The 23,495-nt window shown below is 38.8% G+C and overlaps 1 protein-coding gene across 8 annotated transcripts in view; it reads left to right on the top strand.

Moving 5' to 3' along the window:
* Positions 1–23,495, top strand: part of FOXJ3 (forkhead box J3) — a 176,393-nt gene that overhangs the window by 6,336 nt on the left and 146,562 nt on the right. For 3 of the 8 annotated variants that reach the window (XM_074380638.1, XM_039474074.2, XM_039474072.2), the window contains exon 2: positions 18,865–18,925. In XM_074380638.1, the coding sequence (XP_074236739.1) occupies positions 18,882–18,925 (44 nt within the window). In that variant the 5' untranslated portion in view covers positions 18,865–18,881. The other 5 variants (XM_074380636.1, XM_074380640.1, XM_074380637.1 and 2 more) reach the window with 4 other exon arrangements.

Genomic DNA, 23,495 nt, shown 5'->3' with positions numbered 1-23,495 from the left:
AAAACACCACAGTGGCATTTTATGACAACTGTCAAATAATTTGACCATCTTAATTGGTATAACTTGATTTTAATGCACAAATAAGAACCAAAGCATAGTGTTTTTGGTTAAAGAGATTGACTTACTCTGAAATTGGAAAAGGCATCTGCTGTACAGGATTTTTGATTTAATAGAATTTGTTATAATCAGATCAGCAGAGCATTATTACTGTGGGCCATCTGTTGGGATATGGAAATAGCTTTGTTATATGGAACCAGATTTTTTTTTTATATTTATAACAATGACATTTCTACTTATTTTAAGTAACCTTTTGTAGTTAGGCACCTTTGGCTGCTATTCTATTTGACATGTATATCAACTGATAACCTGAGAATGTGATGTCTTTCAAAGTGTTTATTACTCTTCTATAGGATCAGGACAAAGCAAATGAAACAAAAGGGCAATGAGACTCATACAGTGTCAAACTTTAGTACTATACAAGATAAAATATAGCATAAGTGGCTGGGTGCAGTGGCTCACGCCTGTAATCCCAGCACTTTGGGAGGCCAAGGTGGGTGGATCATTTGAGGTCAGGAGTTCTAGACCAGCCTGGCCAACATGATGAAACCCTGTCTCTATTAAAAATACAAAAATTAGCTGGGCATGGTGGTGCGCGCCTGTAATCCCAGCTACTCAGGAGGCGGAGGCAGGATAATTGCTTGAACCTGGGAGGTGGAGGTTGTAGTGAGCCGAGATCGTGCCACTGCACTCCAGTCTGTGCGAGGGAGACATTGTCTCAAAAAAAAGAAAAAAAAAATGGATAAGTATAAATATGTGATATGAGATAATTAGGACCATATTTAACAAGAGCTCTGACTTTGACACCATTAATAAAGACCTAATTTCGAATAATTACTAAGCCACTTGGTTGCTTTAAGAATTTTACTGGCTGGGTGCTGTGGCTCATGCCTGCAATCCTGGCACTTTGGGAAGCCGAGGTGGGTGGACCCCTGAGGTCAGGAGTTCAAGACTAGCTTGGCCATCATGGTGAAACCCCATCTTTAAAAAAAAAAAAAAAGAATTTTACCATAAATATAAGTTATTTGATTTTGATGTAATTAGACCTACTTTAATACCGCACTATGTGACTTGTTTCCCATCATCAGTTGATGAAGTCGTTTGTAACAGACTCATACTTGCATGGTGGGACTCAGAGTGCAATAAGAGGAACTCTTGTTAGAACATAGTCTTAGAGGACTCTGTTCTGAATTGAATGCTAATAATTTGAAGATCAGTGGGTCCTTGGGTGGGAATTTTTATTTTTTTGAGACAAAGTCTTGCTCTGTCACCCAGGCTGGAGTATAGTGGCTCCATGAGAGCTCATTGCAACCTCAAACTGCTAGACTCAAGCTGTCCTCTTAACTTAGCTTCCCAAGTGGCTGGTAGTAGAGGTGTGTACCACTACACCTAACTAATCTATTTTTTATTTTTAGTTCAAACAAGGTCTGACTATGCTGTGTGCCTAGGCTGGTCTCGAACTCTTGGCCTTTTCCTTCCTCCTTGGCCTCCCAAAGTGCTGGGATTATAGGCATGAGCCACCAGGCCTGGCCTGGGTGGGAATTTTTAGAGTCTTTCCAGAAACTGCATGATGTCTGTTTTTCATTATCTTCAAATCAATGTAGAATCTATGGATTCCATTGAAGATTTGGCTAGCTATTCCAGGATGAGTCTGTGTCAAGGAGACTTTACCCAATAAACTGACTTTCAGAAAGTCAGAGTTTTCACCTGGAGTACAAAATGAAAAGTTCTAATAGAATTCTCCTGCTTAGATAGAGTACTCCTCAGTGTTATAGTGGTTAATAAGGAAGTAAGATTGATCTTGATTGATTGGTAGAGTATGGTGCCAGTGTGACCTTATTAAAAACCTTGTAAATTGGAATCATCTTTTTTTTTTTTTAAGATTGAGACCTGACCTTTGACACCATTAATAAACCTTGTTTCTAATTAGTACTAGTGTGTTGAAACGGATTTGTGAGAGGCATGGATGATAGAAAGACTGCTAGAACTCACTAACAGTTGCAAATTTTGTTTTCTTACAGAGAGATGGGATTTCAATATGATGGAAGTAGGTTATCATAAAGATCCTAGATTTTGGCTGGTGGGTACATGGGTGCTTGTAAAATTATTAAAGTTAACTTCAAAAAGTTTCTGTGGCTTGGGCATTAAATTTTGGGTAATTACAGGCACAACAGTCAAACATGCAGTAATCAGGGTCAGGTTGGCCTTTGTGAAATAGGGTGGAGCAGACTCTGATGACAGGAAGTAAATGATAAATGTCGTCTGTTTCTGCTAGGGTAGTTGGATCTGTGAGTCTGTGACACTTTACATGTCTACCCTGTGTACAGAGCTGTTGATGGTATTGTCCCACTATGTATACATGGGTAGCCATCACCATTAGAAATGGCACCTTTGCATATCAGATGAAGTTGTGTTTTATATTATTATAGGGGATGTGTATTTTCAAAAGATTTCCACCTTACATTTGAATAATATTTTTTCAAGAGCACTTTATCTGATCTATTGGATTTTGGAGCCTTACAGCAGCCCTATGATATGCATTAGTAGTGATATTCCTATTGACAAATGGAGAAAATGAGATAGAAGCTGGGACCCAGTGCCAGTCACTTACTTAGTAGTGGAGCAGATACTGGAACCCAGACCTTGCATTCTCCTTGTTTCATACTTTTAGTGTGAAACTGACAAAGTTTTGGTTGAGGAACATACTTTGGATTTTTGAGGTAAAAATGAAAGATTGTAGACCTCAAAGGACCTGGTCTACTTGGAGCAGAACATATCTTATGATAATATCAGACTTAGGGTACATAAAACCAATGGGGGCAATTTCTTCCCTTGTTAAATTTAGGTCCATTTCTAGTCATTGGAAGCATTTTTACTTGAATCTGCATTCTTGGTCTTTGTAGGAGTTAATGAAAACTTTAAAGGATTACTCAATAGCAGATTTGGTCTTGTTTTGTAAAAGTACACATCTATACAATTTAGACATTAAGAAAGTATCCCTGGAACATGATTCTGCTGAGGATGCCTAGGTTGTTGGCACAGTGGGAGACGTGGTGTTGTCCGTTGCCTCGTGTGTAGGAAGAGTAACAGTATATAAAGAAGTTACATCTGCATAGAAAAAAAGACTGGGAGAGAATGCATCATGATGGGTAATTTAAATTTTCTTCTTTGAACTTGTATGTATTTTCTAAGCTCTCTACAGTGACCATATATCACTTTTATACTCAAGAAAAAGAAAGCTTACAGTTTATGATTTTTATGGTTCAAACGAGAATTTGCAAAAATGTGGATCTGAGGACTTTTTTTTTTTTTAAGATGAAGTCTTGCTCTGCCTCCCAGGCTGGAGTGCAGTGGTGTGACCTCTGCTCATTGCAACCTCAACCTCCTGGGTTGAAGTGATTCTCCTGCCTCAGCCTCCTAAGTAGCTGGGATTATGGAAGCTCAACCACCATGGCTGGCTAATATTTGTATTTTTAGTAGAGACGGGATTTCACTATGTTGGCCAGGCTGGTCTCGAACTCCATCCCTCATGTGACTGCCTACCTCAGCTTACCGAAGTGCGGAGATTGCAGGTGTAAGCCACCACGCCCAGCCTGATTTTAGGACTTTTCAAGAGCCATTTAAACACTTGATGCTATGAAGTTGTTTTGCTTTCTAAGCAGCTTGTTAAATCAGTTTGATAAGTTATTGATTATCTTATGGGTAAGTTGTGAGTGTATTAAGTGGTTTGGGTTTTTCTTTGCTTTATAGTTTGGTCATTTGACTTTGCTGATCGAGAAATTAATTTTAGTCCTTTAGAAGCAACCAAGACCTTAATATTACTTACGGTAATTATTTATCAATAAATTACCTAGAAATAACACTTTAAATCCTGAAAACTAACTTAAGGATCTACTTACGTGCTTCCATTCCTTGGCAGGTTTCTAATAAAAAACCAAATTGTTAGTGCTTTAAAGTACTCTTTTTCATCCAGGTACATTGGAGCCATTCATTTCTCTCACTGATTCCCTTGCTCATTTGTTCACTATTTTGCTGTGTCCAGGGCACAGTACTAAATACTGGGGACACAAGTAAGGCAGGCTCCATGCCAGCAAAGACTACAGGTTTTAGTTTGGGAGAAAAATTGGAGATGTCCTTGGCATCTGGAAGTATCCTGCGATTTCTTCTGTTTTCTACTTTTTAACTAGAAAGGCAGAATGAGTAGCTTGTTCAAACACCTGAATACATTTAGGAGTGTGAATAGATGGGTTTAAGAGAAGCTGATGACTTTACATAGTTATTTCTCTGATTGCAAAATATTGAAAATCTAAGGAATTTCCTCATCTAAGGAGCATTTGTTATTGAGGTAGATACCTAGGCATTCAGATTTATATCAGGTTTGCTTTGGGAACATAATTAAACAGCATTGTATTGGCTCTTCCAGGATGGGGATAGTGTCTTTGTGTCTCTTATCCTCTATACTTAACACTGTGTGTGACACATAATAGGTATTATTATATAGTCATCATACAGTCATGTGCCACATAATTATGTTTTGGTCAACTGTGGAGCACATATATATACAGTAGTGGTCCCATAAGGTTATAATAGAGCTGAAAAATTTCAATTGCCTAGTGACCTTAAAGCCATCATAATCTTGTAGTGTAATTAAAAAAAATAAATTTAATGTAGTCTTTGTGTACAGTGTTTATAAAGTCTACAGTAGTGTGCAGTAATGTCCCAGGCCTTCACAGTCACTCATCACTCACTCACTCTGAGCAACTTCCAGTCCTGCAAGCTTCATTCATTGTTAGTGCCATATACAAGTATACCATTTTTTATGTAGTTTTTTAAGATGGAGTTTTGCTCTCATTGCTCAGACTGGAGTGCAGTGGCGTGATCTCAGCTCACTGCAGCCTCCGCCTCCTGGGTTCAAGCGATTTTCCTGCCTCAGCCTCCAGAGTAGCTGGGATTACAGGCATGTGCCACCACGCCCAGCGAATATTGTATTTTTAGTAGAGATGGAGTTTCTCCATGTTGGTCAGGCTGATTTCGATCTCCTGACTTCAGGTGGTCCACCTGCCTCGGTCTCCCAAATTGCTGGGATTACATGCGTGAGCCACCGTGCCTGGCCAATACAGTATTTTTACTATACCTTTTCTGTGTTTAGATACACAAATACTTTTGTGTTCCAGTTGCCTACCACATTCAGTGCAGTAACATGCCATTCAAGCTTGTGGCCTAGGAGCAATATAGCCTGTAGCGTATAGCCTAGGTGTATAGCAGGCTCTACCATCTAGGTTTGTGGAAGTACACTTGTGATGTTTGTGCAGTGATGAAATTGCCTAACAACACGTTTGTTAGAAAGTATCCCTGTAGCTAAGTGATGCATCACTGTACTAATAAATGAAAGGACATTTCATGTTTAAGCTTAATTTTAAGAAGTTTTTGTTACTACAGATAGCATGTTTCAAAAATTACCTTTTGTCTAATACAGTAAGATATACAGTAGTTCCTAGAATTTTAAGAGTTAATCATTCATGTCAGTGAACTGTATCCCTAAAACACTTGCTATATAGTCGTTTGGCTACTTTGAGAACACCTTTGGACACTGATAAGGTAACCTGTTTGTTGTTAGCTGTAATTGAGGCAGAATTTGCGTCTTAACTTCATCGCTTTTGCTTAGTTCTTTCCTGTGGAACAGTAGAGACCTACCTAGTCTGCCTTCTTTTGCAAGATAATCCAATTATTTGAAGGTGATTATTTATTCAGCTTATATTTCCTGAGTACCTATGCATGCAAGACACTGTCCTGGATATTGTGAGACCCAAAGGTAATTAAGAGACTTAGTCTGTTAGCAAGAAATGGGTACAAATACTAAGAGCTATGGGTTTACTAAGAAGAGGGAATATTTTTGCTTACGATGATGAAAAAAGCTTTGTGGATGAGATAGTGTTTGGATTAAGATTAGACATGGAGCATTCTAGACTGAGAGTACAGTCAAAGACTTAGAATTGAGGAAGCACAGTGCAAATTAGAGGAATAGAGACCTAGCCTGGTTGTTCCCCCAAACTATCCACCAGGATATTAAAACTGTTCATTTTATATCCCTAGCACCTGGAGAAGTGGTTAGCTAATAATTAGTGCTTAGTAAATATTTGTTGAATGAATGAATGAATGGTCATATTTGAGAAATACTGATCATCCTTTTTCTTGGACATTAACAAAGCTGTTTAGGATATTGAACACTTTGTCAAGCCATTTAGAAAACAAAGTATTTATCTCAGTCTTCTTTAATTATAGAATGTGCATTAACAACTCTTGAAATCCTGTGGAAAACCCTACACTGGTCTATATGGTAGAGGTGAGGTGGAAGGCTAGGAGTTTTCTTCTCTAAACTAAACACACCCAGTTTCTTCAGTCATTATGCACTTTTGGTTTCTAATTCCTTACCAGATTGATATCCCTTCTTCCAGTCATTTGTCCTGTAAGTGTTCTTAAAATGTGGTGCTCAAAAGAGAACACATTTCCCTCCATAGGTGATTTTTAAAAATTTTATATTAAAACAAAACCAAAAAAAGCCAGAACACAATTCTCTAGTTGTGAACTAACCAGTGAGGAGTACATGGTACTGTTACCCTCCTTTTCTGGATACGATTCTTCTAATGAAGCCTAAGATTGTATTTTGTTTCTTTTTTAGCAGCTGAGTCACTCTCTTGGCTCATATTCAGTTCTCATATTAATTTACAAGAAGTTCTTTGAGTAGATTCAGAGAGATTTCTTATTAGTAGAGCTAACTAATGAATGCCCATTTTCTTCTGATTGAGTCTAGGCTGTTTTCTCAGAAGTATGGGTCATTCTTAGCTTCCTGAAATCTGAGAAAGAAAAGAAAAAGAATTAATTGTCCATTGCTATTGTTGAGCAACTAACACCAAACAACTTTACTCCAGCTGCCCTTTTGAGTATATTCAGAAGTATATAAAATATAAAAAACCCTCCTTTCCTCATCATTGAGATTCAGCAAATCAAGACAGGTGCTACATAGGCTTCAAATATATATATATATATATATATATTTTTTTTTTTTTGCTTAAGTATTTCAAAGAAAATCATAGACACTGTCTTTTCATCCCTATGTTAGCATGCATCTCTAAGAAAATGTAGATATTTTTGGCTAGGCGTGGTGGCTTATGCCTGTAATCTCAGCACCTAGGAAGGCTGAGGCGGGGGAATCACAAGGTCAGGAGTTTTGAGAACAGCTTGCCAACATGGTGAAACCCCATCTCTACTAAAAACAAAAAATTAGCTGGGTGTGGTGGCGGGTGCCTGTAATCCCAGCTACTTGGAGGCTGAGACAGGAGAATCACTTGAACCCAGGAGGCAGAAGTTGCAGTGCGAGATTGTGCCACTGCACTCCAGCCTGGTGACAGTGCGAGACTTCGTCTCAAAAAAAGAAAAGAAAAAAATGTAGATTTTATTTTACTTTATTTTTTTTTGAGGCAGAGTTTTGCTCTTGTTGCCCAGACTGGAGTCCAGTGACGCAATCTCGGCTCACTGCAGCCTCTGCCTCTTGGGTTCAAGTGATTTTCCTGCCTCGGTCTCCTGAGTAGCTGGAATAACAGGCATGTACCACCACACCAAGCTAATTTTGTATTTATTCTGTCACATTCCTGCTGCTTCTCTCACTAGTGCTACAGGGTCCATCCCCAAACCTGTTTCCTACCTTCCTAGAGTCACCTGGAGCTTCTGCCAGTTAAAAGCAAATAATCCACACCTGAATCTCTTCTTACCTCAAAAGTCTCCTTAAAACAGTCCATTCAGTGGTCTAACTGAATCAGAGATGACAGATTTGCATGTTACCCCATCAGCATCAGCATGTCTTTGGCAGACTACTAATTTCTGGTTGTGTTTAAACATGATTTTCTCATTGTAGCACTTCAGGCAGTCACTACCGATTGAGCATTATTGACAAATGATAAGAAACGTTTCTGCTACCCTCGTCCTAAACCAGTAGTTTCAGAATCAAACTACATCAGAATCATCTGAGATAACTCTTAGTTAATAGATATTCCAAGTTTCACCCTAGACTCCTAAGTCAGGATTTCCAGGAATGGGATAGAAATGATTCTTATAAAGTTAGCAGTGGTTTGTTTTACTGAATTTGAGAATGAGGCAGGTAATTTTTATTTTGTTAAACATCTCTGGCACTGGAGACTTTGTAGCTTCCTGTCTTTTCATTTGCAGTACAGCATTTTATTCCTCTGACAGCCAGTAAGTTCTGTTAGGTTCAGTGGACTTTTCAGCAATATGGGTAGGATCTGTTGCTTTGAATTACACTAGGCAAAGCACATGAATCAAATGCCCAAGATAAAGATACAGGATCCAGAGAAGTGGCATCTTGTTTTTCTAAATATAACTGAGCTCAAATTTAAAGCCTCACAGCCTTTAGCCCTCCAAAAGCTTATTCTATCTTTGTTTAGTGAATACCTTTAAGATTGTTTAAAATGTAGGAGTTCAACATTTTTGCAGTGGATAATCTTTTGGATTTTTCTTGTTTTATGTATATTCAATGTAGGTGATTTAAACATATAATGTGATCTAATTTCATATACCTTTATCAGATTTTCTGTAAAAATAAATCTGTAAATTGGGAAAGGGTTCCTTATTAGACCACATGATGATTTTGGGATGGGATATTAGGTAGTTAAGTTTTTGAGCAAAGTAGAGAGACTGAAGCCTTAGGAATATCTAGTGAGTTAATGACAGACCCAGAAATAGAATCTTGTGCTATTTGCTTGGGTTATGATTTAGTTTGAAGAGAGTGGCCTGTGATCTGTTTACATAAATTGCAGGAAGTAAGGTTTGGGGTTTGGAAGAAGTTGTAGTTCTGTATGATGTTTGGACAGGAAGCCCCCCCCACCCCCCAACACTCACCACCTGTTTTATTGACACTAGTCCTAAAATATGGAGGAAAAGAGGCAGTTAGTTCAGGCCTATACTTCCTACTGTTAAAACAGTCTTTAAAAGCTGAAGCTGATTTTTTTTATCTTCTGTTAGTCTCTTCCTGGCTCTGGTCTTGTTTTAGGAGGAGAGGCGTATAGCCTAAGCAGTCGATTTGTACATGATAGTAGTGTTTCCTTGATAATATTTTCAGGTGTATGAAACTTTTTTATTGGCCATACATGTATCTTCATTAATCGTGTTTAATGAATAAACAATACGGTTTGAAAATAGTGGAGGCCACCAGAAAACTATTGAATGTTTCAAGGGGTAATAGATGTGCAAATAATTGTTTTTTCTAGAGTCATTTTCTGGTGAAATAGTTACTTTCACTCTCCCTTTCCTGGAAAGTTTCAGTTTTGGGGTTTGGGGATGGCCCTTGTAGCACTAGTGAGAGAAGAAGCAGGAATGTGACAGAATAAAAACATTTGTGTGTGATGGTTCTGAACTTGTTATTTTTTTTCCCTAACAGCATTGTTGAGATATAATTCGCATACCATACAGTTCACCTAAAGTGTAAAATTCAGTGTTTTTTAGTATATTCACAGTTGTGCAACTATTGCTGCAATCTAATTTTAGAATGTTTTCCTCCTCTCTTGAAACCCCGTACCCAATAGCAGTCAATCTGTATTCTCCATTTACTACTTCTCTTACTGTTACCTAAGATACTGCTATCTAATTACTAACATGAATTTGTCTATTTTGGACGTTTGATATAAATGGAATCATACAATATATAATTTTTTGTGACTGGTTTCTTTCACTTATAATGTTGTTAAGGGTTATACATTATACATGTAACATTTATCATTCCTTTTTATTGTCAAACATTATTCCGTTATGTGGATATAACACATCCATTCATCAGTTGATGGGCATTTGGATTATTTCCACTTTTTTTTTTTTTTTTTTTTTTTTAAACGGTGTTGCTCTGTTGCTGAGCTGGAAAGCAATGACATGATCAAAGTTCACTGCAGCCTCCTCTTGGGCTCAATTGATCTTCCACCTCAGCCTCTTAAGTAGCTGGAACTATAGGCATGAGCCAACATGCCTAGCTAATTTTTATATTTTTTGTAGAGACGATCTTGCCATGTTGCCCAGACTGGTCTTGAATTCCTGGGCTCAAGTGATCTGCCTGCCTTGGCCTCCCACAGTGCTGGGATTACAGGTGTGAGCTACTGCACTCAGCCTATTTTCCCCTTTTTGCTATTACGATTTTTTTTTTTTTTTTTGGAGACAGAATGTTGTTCTGTCGCCCAGTGCCAGGCTGCAGTACAGTGGCGTGATCTCTGCTCACTGCACCCTCCACCTCCTGGGTTCAAGCAGTTCTCCTGCCTCAGCCTTCTGAGTAGCTGGGACTACAGGCGTGTGCTACCATGCCCAGCTAATTTTTGTATTTTAGTAGAGATGAGGTTTCACCGTGTTGGCCAGGATAGTCTCAATCTCTTGACCTTGTTATCTGCCCGCCTTGGCATCCCAAAGTGATAGGATTACAGTTGTGAGCCACCGCACCCAACTACTATTATGATTTAATACTGCTATGAACATTCTTGTACAGATTTTTCTGTGGATATATGTTTTCATTTCTTGGGTATAGAATTTCTGGGTCGTACTGTAACTCTTGTGTTTAACTTTTTGATGAACTGCCAAACTTTCCCAAAGTAGCAACACTGTTTTACGCTTGTACTAGCAATGCATGGAAGTTTGAATTTCTCCACATCTTTGCAACACTTATTTTCTGTCTTTTTTATTACAGCCATCCTAGTGGGTATGAAGTGGTGTCTCGTTTTAATTTGTATTTCTTGGCTGGGTGCAGTGGAATGCCTGTAATTCCAGCACTTTGGGAGGCTGAGGCAGGCGGATCACGTGAGGTCGGGAGTTTGAGACCAGCATGACTAACATGGTAAAACCCAATTTCTACTTAAAATACAAGAAAATTAGCCGGGTGTGGTGGCACATGTTTGATATCCCAGCTACTTGGGAGGCTGAGGCAGAAGAATTGCTTGAACCCAGGAGGCGGAGGTTATGGTGGGCCGAGATCGCGCCGTTGCACTCCAGCTTGTGCGACAAGAATGAAACTGTCTCAGAAAAAAAAAAAAAAAAAAAAAAAAGAAAAAAAATGTATTTCCCTAATGACTAATGATACTGAACATCTTTTCATGTATTTATTGGACATTCATGTATCTTCTTCGTAGAAATACCTGTTCAGATTCTCACCCATTATTAAATTGGATTATTAGTCTTTTGGTTACTGAGATGTAAGAGTTCTTATATTTTTGGTCTTCTAACTGCAGATTGGTCCTAAATTGCTTGGAGGTAGAGAAAAGTGATGGATACAAAAGACTGTATTAAGTAAAGACCTGGTGAGTTTTCAGTCAGATCTCCCTTTAAGTTTCTTTGTTTCTCTCCAACTTTTGAAGAATCTGGTTTATTCATTCACTGAATAAATTCACTGAAGGCATTGGTGCAGCTTGAGTTAAGAAGTCTCAGGTGCTGGCTTTATATTAGGTTTTGGGAATATAACAGAGAATGAAACATGGAGCTCACACTCTAATGGGGGAGAAATAAAAATCATATCAGATGATGACAAGAGCTTTTCTGTTTTCTATTCCTATTTATGAAGAATAGAATAGGGTAATGGAAGTAATGTGATGAAAGTTCTAATGTGTTCTTTACCTTTCCTGAATTTTTAGTCTGTATCTTCTCGTTCTTACTGCCTGACCTTATTACACTTTCTACTTAATTTTATTTAATACAATTTGTAGCTAAACATTTATTTATCTTTCACTCCTGATTCTTAACCCCTATCCATGCTAATTTCTGCCTTCACTATGCCACAGAACTTCTCCACAGAACTTATCCACTGTAGTAGTATTATCTTCTGTTAAAAGCCAGTATTTTCAGTTTTTATCCTTTTTGATCTTCACGGAACACTGTTGCCTTTCTCCCTCTTGAATCACTTGCTGCTATCTTCAGTCCAATTTCCTCAAGTGTTTTTAAAAATGGTTTCTCTTAACTGTCTATGTGGCCTCTCTTCTGATACTCCATGGTGAATTGAAGATCCTCATGATTTTAATTGCTCTCTGAAAGCAGATGACTTCTTAGCTCAAGCTGCACCACTGCCTTCAGGTTTAGATAGAGGCGCTGAGATGAACAGCTGATTGCCACTCACTCATCAGGATTCTTTTCCCTTTACTCTTCCCTCTGGCACATTTCTTCTATTTGGGTTGATTAGGATATAGGTTGTTTCCTCCACTGCTTTAATGATTACCTGTGATTAATGGTATAATAATCTACAATGTTCAGTCAAGTTTCTTGAATCAAGGGGTTGTTTCTTCATGGTTGTTAGTGAATTTTGTACTTTCAAGTCTTTTGGAAAGATAGGGCTGAATTCAGAAGTAAAAAAGAGAAAGAATAGCTTCTTGACCTCTAGAGCTGTAATGGTTTTTTTAAAAAAACTTTTTAAATTTCAGTGGGTTTTTGGGGAACAAGTGATGCTTAGTTATGTGAATAAGTTCTTTCGTAGTGATTCTGAGATTTTGGTGCACCCATCATCCGAGCAGTGTACACTGTATCTAATGTGTAGCCTTTTCTTTCACCTCCTTCCCACCCTTTCCCCGAGTCCCCAAAGTTCACTGTATCATTCTTACACCTTTGCATCATCATAGATTAGCTCCTACTTATGAATGAGAACGTATGATGTTTGGTTCTCCATTCCTGAGTGTAATAGTTACTTTTAACAAATTTTTAATTCTTACTTTTGGTGTTAGGCTAATGCTTTCATTCAAACTACTGTCATAGTAACTGAGACACTTACTGCATTTTTCCTTTCTTCTGAAGGAGGAAATTAAGCCTTAGGGAAGTTAATAAATCCCAGGTCGCACAGTAACTGTCAGAGTTAGGATTCCATTCTGAGTCTTCAGATGCAAGATCATGAATGGTAGTAAGTTTTTTTGTAAATTATAAAGCGTAATATCTCTGTGTAGGTGGGAGAGGGGAGAGAGCTCATAAGAATTATTTCAGTTTGCGTGTGGTGACTCATGCCTGTAATCCCAGTGCTTTAGGAGGCTAGATGGGAGGATTGTTTGAGGCCAAGAGTTTGACATCAACCTGGACAACACGGCAAGACCTTGTTTCTACAAAATATTTTAAAAAATTAGCCAAATGTGGTGGTGTGTACCTATGGTCTCAGGTACTTGGGAGGCTGAGGCAAGAGGATTGCTTGAGCCCAGAAGTTTGAGGCTGCAGTGAGCTGTCATCTGGCCACTCTACTCCAGGCTGGGCAACAGAGCAAGACCCTGTCTCTTAAAATCAAAAAGAACTTACGCAGAGCTTTTTCAAACTACTTAATTGTATTTCTCCCCCTGCCCCCAAATAATACATTATTATACAACTGTTAGTGTGTTGTAATGGCTGCTTCCTAAATGTGGGTAGTTTATAACTCGGTTTAATGTACATTTGAATACTGCTTATGTTAAAAGGAATTCTATGCTTTTCTGTTGGTAATGGAATATAATACAGTAAATAGCTTGTATTCAGCATACTCATTAGCTAATGCCAGGCTTTTACTACTCGTATTCTGGTTGTGTCATTCTACTGTTGATAAGTATTAGTTTTCAAAAGATTTGGAGATTTATGCTATTGGTACCAAATAAAGCTATGTAAATAAATTATGGATATAATAAAATGAGTTAATATTGTTGTTCAACTACAGTTGATGCCACAGAGATTTGTTTGTGACTTGGAGAGCCTTGAAATTTCCTGACTTGAATGTGAACCTTAGCCTTCTTTTGTGAGATTTCCCTGTTGTTGGTCAGTTGCCTAGGTAAGGAGAAGATTGACATAGTTTGTTCTTTTAGTCAACAAGCCTATGGTTCAAGATGTCATTTGAGGACAGTAATCTGGAGGAAAAATGAACAACACTGGAACTAAGGCGCACTGAAGCTAGAGCAGATTAGAACTAGAAGTTAGAATTTGGTAGTACATGTAACTTTTTAGAGGTACTAAGGGTGTTGATGTTTGGACAGTTCAGAATACCAGATCATTTTCCCTTGCCTGAGTTTTGAACTGACTGAGAAAATAAGAACCTACAGATAAAAAAGCAAGACAATATGTTTAAAAAAAATTAGCTTTTTATTCAGGTAAAAATCACATACTGTAAAGTCCACCATTTTGAAATGTACAATTCAGTAATTTTTTTTTTTTTTGAAAGACGGAGTCTCTCTCTCTGGCCCAGGCTGGAGTGCAGTGGTGTGATCTCAGCTCACCACAACCTCTGCCTCCCGAGTTCAAGCGATTCTCCTGCCTTAGCCTCCTGAGGAGCTGGGATTACAGTGCCACCACACCTAGGTAATTTTTGTATTTTTAGTAGAGACAGGGTTTCACCATGTTGGTCAGGCTGGTCTTAAACTCCTGACCTTGTGATCTGCGCACCTCAGCCTCCCAAAGTGCTGAGATTACAGTCATGAGCCACAGCACTTAGCCCAGTAGTTTTTAATGCATTCACAAGGTTGTGCAACCATTACCACTACCAGTAAGGCCATTTTCATCACTGTAAAAAGAAACCTCTTAGCAGTCATTTCGTGTCTGCAAACCCCTCCACCCCCAACTTTTCCCCCATCTCTTGGCAACCACCAGTCTACTTTCCATTTTTATAGATTTGCCTATTCCGGACATTGTATAAATGGAATCATACAACATGTGGTCTCTTGTGTCTTTTTCACTTAGCATAAAGCTTTCAAGATTCATCCATGTAGCATATAAAAGTACTTCATTCCTTTTCATGGCTGAATAAAGTTTCGTTGTATATTATATGGCTATTACTTAGATCAGGAGTCCCCAAACTTTTTACACAGGGGACCATCGGTTCACTGTCCTCAGACCGTTGGAGGGCCGCCACATACTGTGCTCCTCTCACTGACCACCAATGAAAGAGGTGCCCCCTTCCTGAAGTGCGGCGGGGGTTGGGGGGGGCGGATAAATGGCCTCAGGGGGCCGCATGCGGCCCGTGGGCTGTAGTTTGGGGACGCCTGACTTAGATAAACCATATTTTTATCCATTTATCAGTTGACAGACATTTGGGTTATTTTCACTTTTGGCTATTATGAGTAATGCACATTTGTGTGCAAACGATCATTTCTGTACACGTTTTTGTAGGAACATACAAATTGTCTTGGAGTTATATATGTGTATAATTGCCGGTTTTATGGTAACTGTTTAACTTTCAAAGGAGTTGCCTTTGTTTTTGATAAAACCTATACTGTAGAACATGACTCAGGTTTGAGCCAAGTGAGTTGGCTGACTCTCTGCAGCGCCTCGTCCCTGCCTATCAATGGGACAGTTCACCCAAGAGGATGTTTGGGTCAGCAGAGCGGACACTCTCAGATCATTGCCTTACAGAATCCTGAATGGAGAGGGAAGAGACAGAAACTGAGGGCTGGGTATGGTGGCTCAGACCTGTAATCCCAGCACTTTGGTATCCCAGCTGAGGCGGATGGATCACCTGATGTCAGAAGTTCAAGACTGGCCTGACCAACATGGTGAAACCCTCTCTCTACTAAATACAAAAAATTAGCCAGGCATGGTGGTGCATGCCTGTAATCCCAGCTACTTGAGAGACTGAGACAGGAGAATTGCTTGAACTTGGCAGGCGGAGGTTGCAGAGAGCCGAGATGGTGCCATTGCACTCCTGCCTGGGCAGCAGCAGTGAAAACTCTGTCTCAAAGAAAAAGCATCTGAGTCCCTGGTGCTCAGTTCTTAAGTTAGCTCTGTGTATTGACCAATTTACCTCTTTGGAGAGGAATGAGCTAAGAGGCTAGTAGTGTTTACTGAAGTAATTCCTCATAGAGACTAAGAGTTGGAAAAAAATCACTCTGTTCTAACAAAGAGTAAGAGTTAAGCTAAGAAACCTGAAAGCCATTTGCAGATAAAAAGGCTGTGTCATTTTATCCAGGTAGGAAGTATATTAAGGGAAGATGATGAATTCAGTTTTAAACCTGGTAAATTTGGGATTTCCGAGAGGGAATGATGGATATTTGTTTGGAGATTAGGAGATTAATTTCTGCTAGATATGAAGATTTGAGGTCTTTCTGTCTATAGGCAAATAAAATACAGGACTAGGTAGATCATACATAAAACAGTAGAGAAAGATGGCTAGTAATTTTTTTTTAAATAAAGGTGCTCTGCTGTGTACGAAACCCTGACCCAGAAGCAGGTTGTCTGTCAGTGGTTTAGCACCACGTTCCCCACAAAAGTGTGTTGCATGACAGGTGAGGGGACAGCTGCCTTTCCAGCCACACTCCATTTCCAAGGACAAGGGGCTGTCTGCACCAGACTCAAGGATGTCTAGTAATTCTTATATCTGAATTCCTTGTGTTTTTATTGTGCTAACTGATGTTTCTGCTGTATTTTGCTATGAGTGGCTGATTTCCTTCTGGGTTTTGTGATTTTTAAATTAGTTTGAGATCTTACCTGTGGGAATTTTTCCAGGCTTAGCTCAAAGGTGATTTCCTCCAGAGATAACATGCATTTGCTTCTGTCAAGATTGGGTTGGGGATACAACCATCCTAGGGCTACCCTAAACAAAATTCTAAGTATGAAGCTTTTTTTTTTTTTTTTCCCCCTGAGACAGAGTTTCACTCTTGACTCTTGTTGCTTAGGCTGGAGTGCAATGGCGTCATCTCAGCCAGTTGCAACCTCTGTCTCCTGGATTGAAGCGATTATCCTGTCTCAGCCTCCCGAATAGCTGGAATTACAGGCGCATGCCACCATGCCTGGCTAATTTTTTTGTATTTTTAGTAGACGGGGTTTCATCATATTGGTCAGGCTGGTCTGACCTCAGGTGATCTGCCTGCCTTGGCCTCCCAAAGTGCTGGGATTACAGATGTGAGCCACCGTGCCTGGCTGGTATGAAGCTTTCAAAACCATAATCTAGGGGAAGATCAGCTTGTGGTTATGAAATATCATGGAAGACACCCTTGCACTGCTGTCACAGTCCCTGATTCCCTCCCAGCACTCAGTGCTGAGGTTAAAAAAGCAGTTTTCCTGGCCGTTCTCTTTGTTAAGACCTGAACATTGTTGCCTCTTGTACCTTACTGCTGTTGTAGTCCTGGATCCCCTCACCAGCCTTAAGTGGCAAGATTAAAAAGGCAGTTTTCTCCGCAGTTCTTTTGGTTAAGACCTGAACATTGTTCTATCTTGTACATTGGGTCCCACCAGATTTTGGAATTGCAAGCCAGAATTTATAGTGCTTGGCATAATGCCTTAAAGGTAAAGGAAAGCTGATATCAGTACTCTGCATACCTTTCTAGTTTCTACTCTTTCACTTAGTTTTTGGGCTCTGATCATACCTCATTTTCTGTCAAGTTTTTGATTCATTTGTAAAGATTTTAAAAGATTTTACTCAGCATTTTAGTTATTTTTGGTAGGTACGGAGATCAAGCCATCCATCCTGTCATTCTGGTAGAGACAGAGAAGTGTCTGTCTCTGCCAGAAGTGTCTGTGTCTGCCAGAAGTTATGCACGGATAATTATTAGATACAGGAGCTTCAATCACCTTCTGAACCAAAAGTTACAAACTCGAAGCAAAATCCAGTTTTTGTTTTGCCCATGTAGTGTTTAGGAAATGAAAATCAAGGCCAGGTACAGTTGACTGATGCCTGTAAACTCAGCACTTTGGGAGGCCGAGGCAGGAGGATTGCTTGAGCCCAGGAGTTCAAGACCAGCCTGGGCAACATAGACCAGACCCCCTCTGTATTTTTTAAAAAAGTTAAAAAAAAAAAATCAAGAGATTTCAGATAAAATTTTGGATTTTTTTTGTTTCTCTTGAAAAATTGGAAGTTCTCAAAATGCTGGACCTATAATACTGCTGCCTGGCAACAGTTGACTAGAACCAGGAATAGCCCTGATCCCTTCAGACTAAACATGCTGTCTTTTGTTTCTCAGTTTCTGCCACTTGTGGACTGTATGCATATGTATACATTTATACCCATTTTACCTTATCTCATTCATGTTACCATTAGGCATTTGTGGACCATCTTTCTGCCTAATGAAAATATTGATACTCTCCCATGTGCTCCTTAGTAGTGCTGATAGATACTTTTACATTTGTTAATTTATTTAATTCTAACAAGCCTGCAGTTTATCTCCTCTGAATAAAGTTATATAGTTGGTACTTGTCCCACATTACAGATGAAGAAACTGATGTTCATTGAAGTTATATAAATTCTTTAAGGTCTAAATAGTGCCACAGTTAGAATTTGAACCTAAAACCTAGAATTTGAATTCAAAGCTCCTTCTGTTTCAGTGCTGTCTTTACTACTACCATTACTACTTTTTTTTTTCCCTTAAAAAAAGCAAAGGAACTGTCTTTGTGAAGTCCAGTATTTAAAACCAATAAAGGTAGTACTGTTTTGATGGAATAATAGATTTGGTGGGGCACTTATGTGGGAGTTGGAACCTTGCATGCTCAACTGTGCTTTTGGGCACCTTTCTAGGATCTCTAGGACTCTACTAAAAACAGTCTGGACACTCTGTAACATAGCCATAATCATTTGCTAAATCCTATGAAGTCTCAGCTTCTTTCAATGTAACAGTTACAGTGTATCTGTTTCTCTTATGCTTCCTGATATGTCTGACTGCATCCTGATATGTCTGAGTGTAATCCCTCTTGTGACTCAGTAGCATTTTTCTTTCATGTATGTGTTCTGATAAGGGTGATTCTTTTAGCATCCTACTTACTGTTTTCAGTGTTTTATAATAGCTCTGAAGTGAGATATGTGGTTTAATTTACTTTGCAGCATCTGATAACTATCTCTTCTTTACTTTTCAGATTCTCTTTGTGGCCAGATGGGTTTGTATGGACAGACTTGTCCATCTGTAACTTCATTAAGGTGAGTGCTCTCTTTTTTTTTTCTTTACTGGAACATGTAACATTTTAAAAGTTAGACTGGTCACCTCATATTACAATGAATTTCAGGGTGAGATTCAGAATAAAATATTGTAGCTTGTTTTGTCAAGTAGTACAGTTTGGCAGAATGGAGTGATATTTCTGCTTACTGAGATTTTTGTGGTAATGGGATTTGGATCTGCTTTTAATCTCCATTTAGTGAACTAAATAGTGTGGTGAACTAAATAGTGTGGTGATAATTTGTACATAAAACAGCGTAATTAACACTTCTTTGTTGTTATTTTAAAAAAACTAATATGGGCCAGGTATTATGGCTCACACCTGTAATCCCAGCACTTTGGGAGGCTGAGGTGAGTGGATCACCTGAGGTCAGGAGTTCAAGACCAGCCTGGCCAACATGGCGAAACCGTCTCTACTAACAACAACAAAAAATTAGCCAGGCATGGTGGTGCACACCTGTAAATCCCACCTACTTAGGAGGCTGAGGCAGGAGAATCTTGAACCTGGGAGGTGGAGGTTGTGGTGAGCTGAGATTGTGCCACTGCACTCCAGCCTGGGTGACAGAACGAGACTCTGTCTGAAAACCACAGCAACAACAACAATAAACTAATTTGCTCTCTACTCAGTTTAATTGGAACATAGTGAATTTTGATTGCCTTTTTAGCAGATTAATAATAAGTCTGAAGGTACTAATTTTATTTATTTATTTATTTATTTTTTATTTTATCTTTTTTTTTTGAGATGGAGTCTTGCTCTGTCGCCAGGCTGGAGTGCAGTGGTGTAATCTCAGCTCACCGCAACCTCCATCTCCTGGGTTCAAGCGATTCTTCCGCCTCAACCTCCCGAATAGCTGGGGCCACGGGTGCGTGCCACCATGCCTGGCTAATTTTTGTATTTTTAGTATAGATGGGGATTCACCATGTTGCCAGGATGGTCTCAATCTCTTGACCTCGTGACCTGCCCACCTAGGCCTCCCAAAGTGCTGAGATTACAGGCGTGAGCCACTGCGCCCGGCCACTAATTTAAATTTCTTCCTAAGGGATGGTACAAACATAGTATCTAGATTTCTCTCATTTACAATAAATAAAACATGAGAAATGTAAAAGCTAGGAACTATGTTGTTGTGTACAACCCAGTGGTTTCAGATTTTTGAAGTCGCCAGATTAGTTTTGCCAATCAATTCATATGTAAAGTCAAATTAGTAAAGCAGATAAATGTATGACTCTTTGGCTAGCTTAGGCTTCCATGTTCTACCCTCACACTGGCCCCTGAGGAATTGTCATGGTATCCAGAGTGAAAAATAACCTAAACCTAATCCGTTGATTGAAATCTTAGATTAGAATATGAAGCGTTGATGGCAGGACCTACTAGTTACAAGATACAGTGTTGCAGTCAACCATATCATTTATTCATTTAGCATATTGAGCATCTACTGTTGTCAGGCACTATTCTAAATGTTGGGGCATAGTAATGAGCATAACATGTAAAAATCCTGTAATCACGCAGTTTGTATTTTGATGGAGGGACAGTTAATAAACAAGATAGGATAAATACCTGTTAATGATATGATAAGGGTTAAGGAGAAAAATAGAGAAGGGGAATAGGAAATAATAGGAGTAAGGAGTATGTGTTATTTTAGACAGGCTAGTCCTAAGAGAAGGCTTCACTGAAAAGGTGACATTTGAATGAAGATCTCAGAGTGTGATGGAGTGAGCCATGTATTGGGTAAGTGGTAGTTGAGCATTCTTTAGGCAGAGAGGGAGTGCAGGAAGGGCCAAGGCAGGAGGCTGTCTTGTATGTTTGAGAAGCAATGGAGGAGGTCAGTGTGATTGGAGCACCACAGATGATTAAGAGTTGTAATTGCCCAGCTTTGGAGGGCAGAAGGAGAAAGAGGAGAAATACAGAATTGCTAGAGCATGATTGGGAAGTCAAGGAATCCTTAGGCTTGAGAGAAATCCTGGTTTTCCAGAATGACACACACACACACACACACACACACACACACACTCACACACACACTCACACTGAACAGTGACGTTACCTTTGTAGTTTTTATGTACTTGAGTTTTCACAAGTCAAGGCTGGCTATCCTGTTTCTCAGTAGAAAAGCATTTTTTTTTCCCATAAAATGACAGTTATTTCTTTAATGTCCACTTTCTACCAATTAGACTTCCTTAAGATATTTTAGTTGTGGGAAATGCTTAAACATCATATATTAGGGTAATTGGCATTTTGAATCTCTTTATGTGAATACTGTATGTTTAGGTTAATATGACATTGGGTTAGGAATTAAGTGTGTGTAACTTTTGTTTGATGAAAGAGAAGAGGTAACATAAGTTATCTTACATTTTACTCACTGTATTGTAATTCTTGTGCACAGTATTCTGGAATCAGAACTTTTTGTGTATATAGCTATATATCTAATATTTAATTTATAAACTGAGAAGCCCTTTGGCATCTAAGTCATGATATTTAGTCATGATATCTAGCATTTAGTTTATAAATGGAGAAGCCCTGTGGCATCTGAATCATGATATTTAGTGTCCTTATATATGTCTTTAATTTCTCTAATATTCTGTATGGTCCACTTCTGAAGCAGAAGATTCCTGTTCTCAGAAGTATGTGTAGAAGACCATTGTCTGTCATCAATTTTTCTTAGTGGAAGCCAGTGTTGTTTTGAGATGAAGAAGGGAAGAAAAACTGGATTATGTAACCACAATAAATTTTAGTCTTCTTTCCTGTAGAGTCTTCCCTAAGCCAGAAATGGTCCCTGCAAAATACACTACCCAAATAGGAGTACAACCAGAACCCTTAAAGTAACTCAAACCTACTGACAAACAGTGCTTGTTTGCCTTGTGTATACTACCTTGTATATACTATTTGTATATCCAGAAAGTGGTTAACCTCAAGACAGGAAGGAAATGAGTTGGTGGAGAAGAACTGAACGTATGGCTGGGAACGAGAAAATGGATAGGCAAGTGGAAGTTTGTAGGCACTGTGTGAGTGGGAGTGGACAATTTTTGTGTAAGTGAAGGTAGTGAATAGAAGGAAAATATTTTAACAATTTGTTGGTTAGGAGAGGGTAGTTAGTAAATGGATTAAAACTCTCCCTCACCCTCCTTAAATATTTAGGGTAAACAAGTATTGTTTTCTGTGGATGATAATGGATCCTTGTTTAATCTGACTCTGTTAGAATTGTTAAAATTAGATTTAGTGTATTTTTATGATCAAAAAGTAGGGCATATTTGTTGTAGAAAATCTGGAAAGACACAGCTTGCCTTTGTTAATATCTTCATATCATATTTTATACCAGTAATATTATATGTGACTTAGAAAAAGGCCCTCTAAATTTTCCTTAAAGGAATGGTTGCCAAAGAGTTTGTAGTGATAGTTAAGTATACTCTGTAATTTTTACCAAATTGCTCTGACACTTTGTTCTTCTTTACTTGCTAGTATAGCTAGAATTGGATTTCAACAAAAGTCACTGTAACAGCATCATATTCTACATGAGACTATTTTATTAATCAGGATTCTCTAGGGAGGCTGAAACCATACCAGTTATTTGAACAGAGGTAATTCTTTAATATAATTGATAACTAGATATAAACATGTTAACTAAGTAACATAAAGGATAAAAGTAAAACTAAGGTATCATGAAGATAGACACAGCAGGAAGCAGCTACTGCCCATAGGGTTCAAGGACCAAAGAGAATGAGAAAACATTAGAAACTTAGAGGAAAGTCCCCGAAGAAATGAAACTTAGATCTTTGAGAAGCCGCAGCATGATTGAAGCTGGTATCTGAGCTTGGAAGAGGAGTTCTGTGAGGTTGGGACCCAGACCTTGCTGGCTGATGCTGGTGTCTCTGAGTGGTTTATGATGAAGCTAGTTCTGCAAGTGTGGGACACTGCAAGCTGGATTCACTTGTTGCTATTGGAAGGACCTGCTGCTATAGGACTGAATAAGCCTTTGCTGGGAAATGCTCTTAGCAAAACTTAAAGAATGGATAGGAAGATAAAATCTTTTCTTCTTTCTCCAGCCTTTCAGTCCATCTTTAGTGCCTCTTCTTGGGAGAGCTTTATAGAAAGTCAGCTGACAAAGCAGTAATGTGGTTTACAGAGAGTCTTAGTGCAAGCACCAAAAAGCAGAATACGGGTAAGAGTGCTGCAGTTTGGAGCTGAGGTGCAATAATTTAATAGCTGCCATCCTTGTTCCAACAGACTGTTGAGAAATAGGGTATAAGAAGATATTTTCTAAGATGTTTTGCAGCTAATATTTGTGGATTTAGTAGAGTACTGCATATTGTTTAAAAATCTTAGTTTTTTAAACCCTGTGAAATTATATTAAAAATTTATGTTAAGATTCACAAGTATTTGCAGTCTGAATCTATTGTATTTATATCCTGAGTTTGGGTGGTAAGAGTCTGGATAGTGAGGGATAGCAGGCCATTCACATCTGTTCAGTTCCTGAGTTTTGAATAGCAAGAGTAAGAGTTCAGAGAATGGGGCCAGGCACGGTGGCTCACACCTGTAATCCCAGCACTTTGGGAGGCAGA

The sequence above is a fragment of the Saimiri boliviensis genome, chromosome 11, assembly GCF_048565385.1.
Source record: "Saimiri boliviensis isolate mSaiBol1 chromosome 11, mSaiBol1.pri, whole genome shotgun sequence".
Taxonomy (NCBI): Eukaryota; Metazoa; Chordata; class Mammalia; order Primates; family Cebidae; genus Saimiri; species Saimiri boliviensis.
Note: the sequence above shows the minus strand (reverse complement) of the source record. Positions and strands in the feature narration are given on the sequence as shown.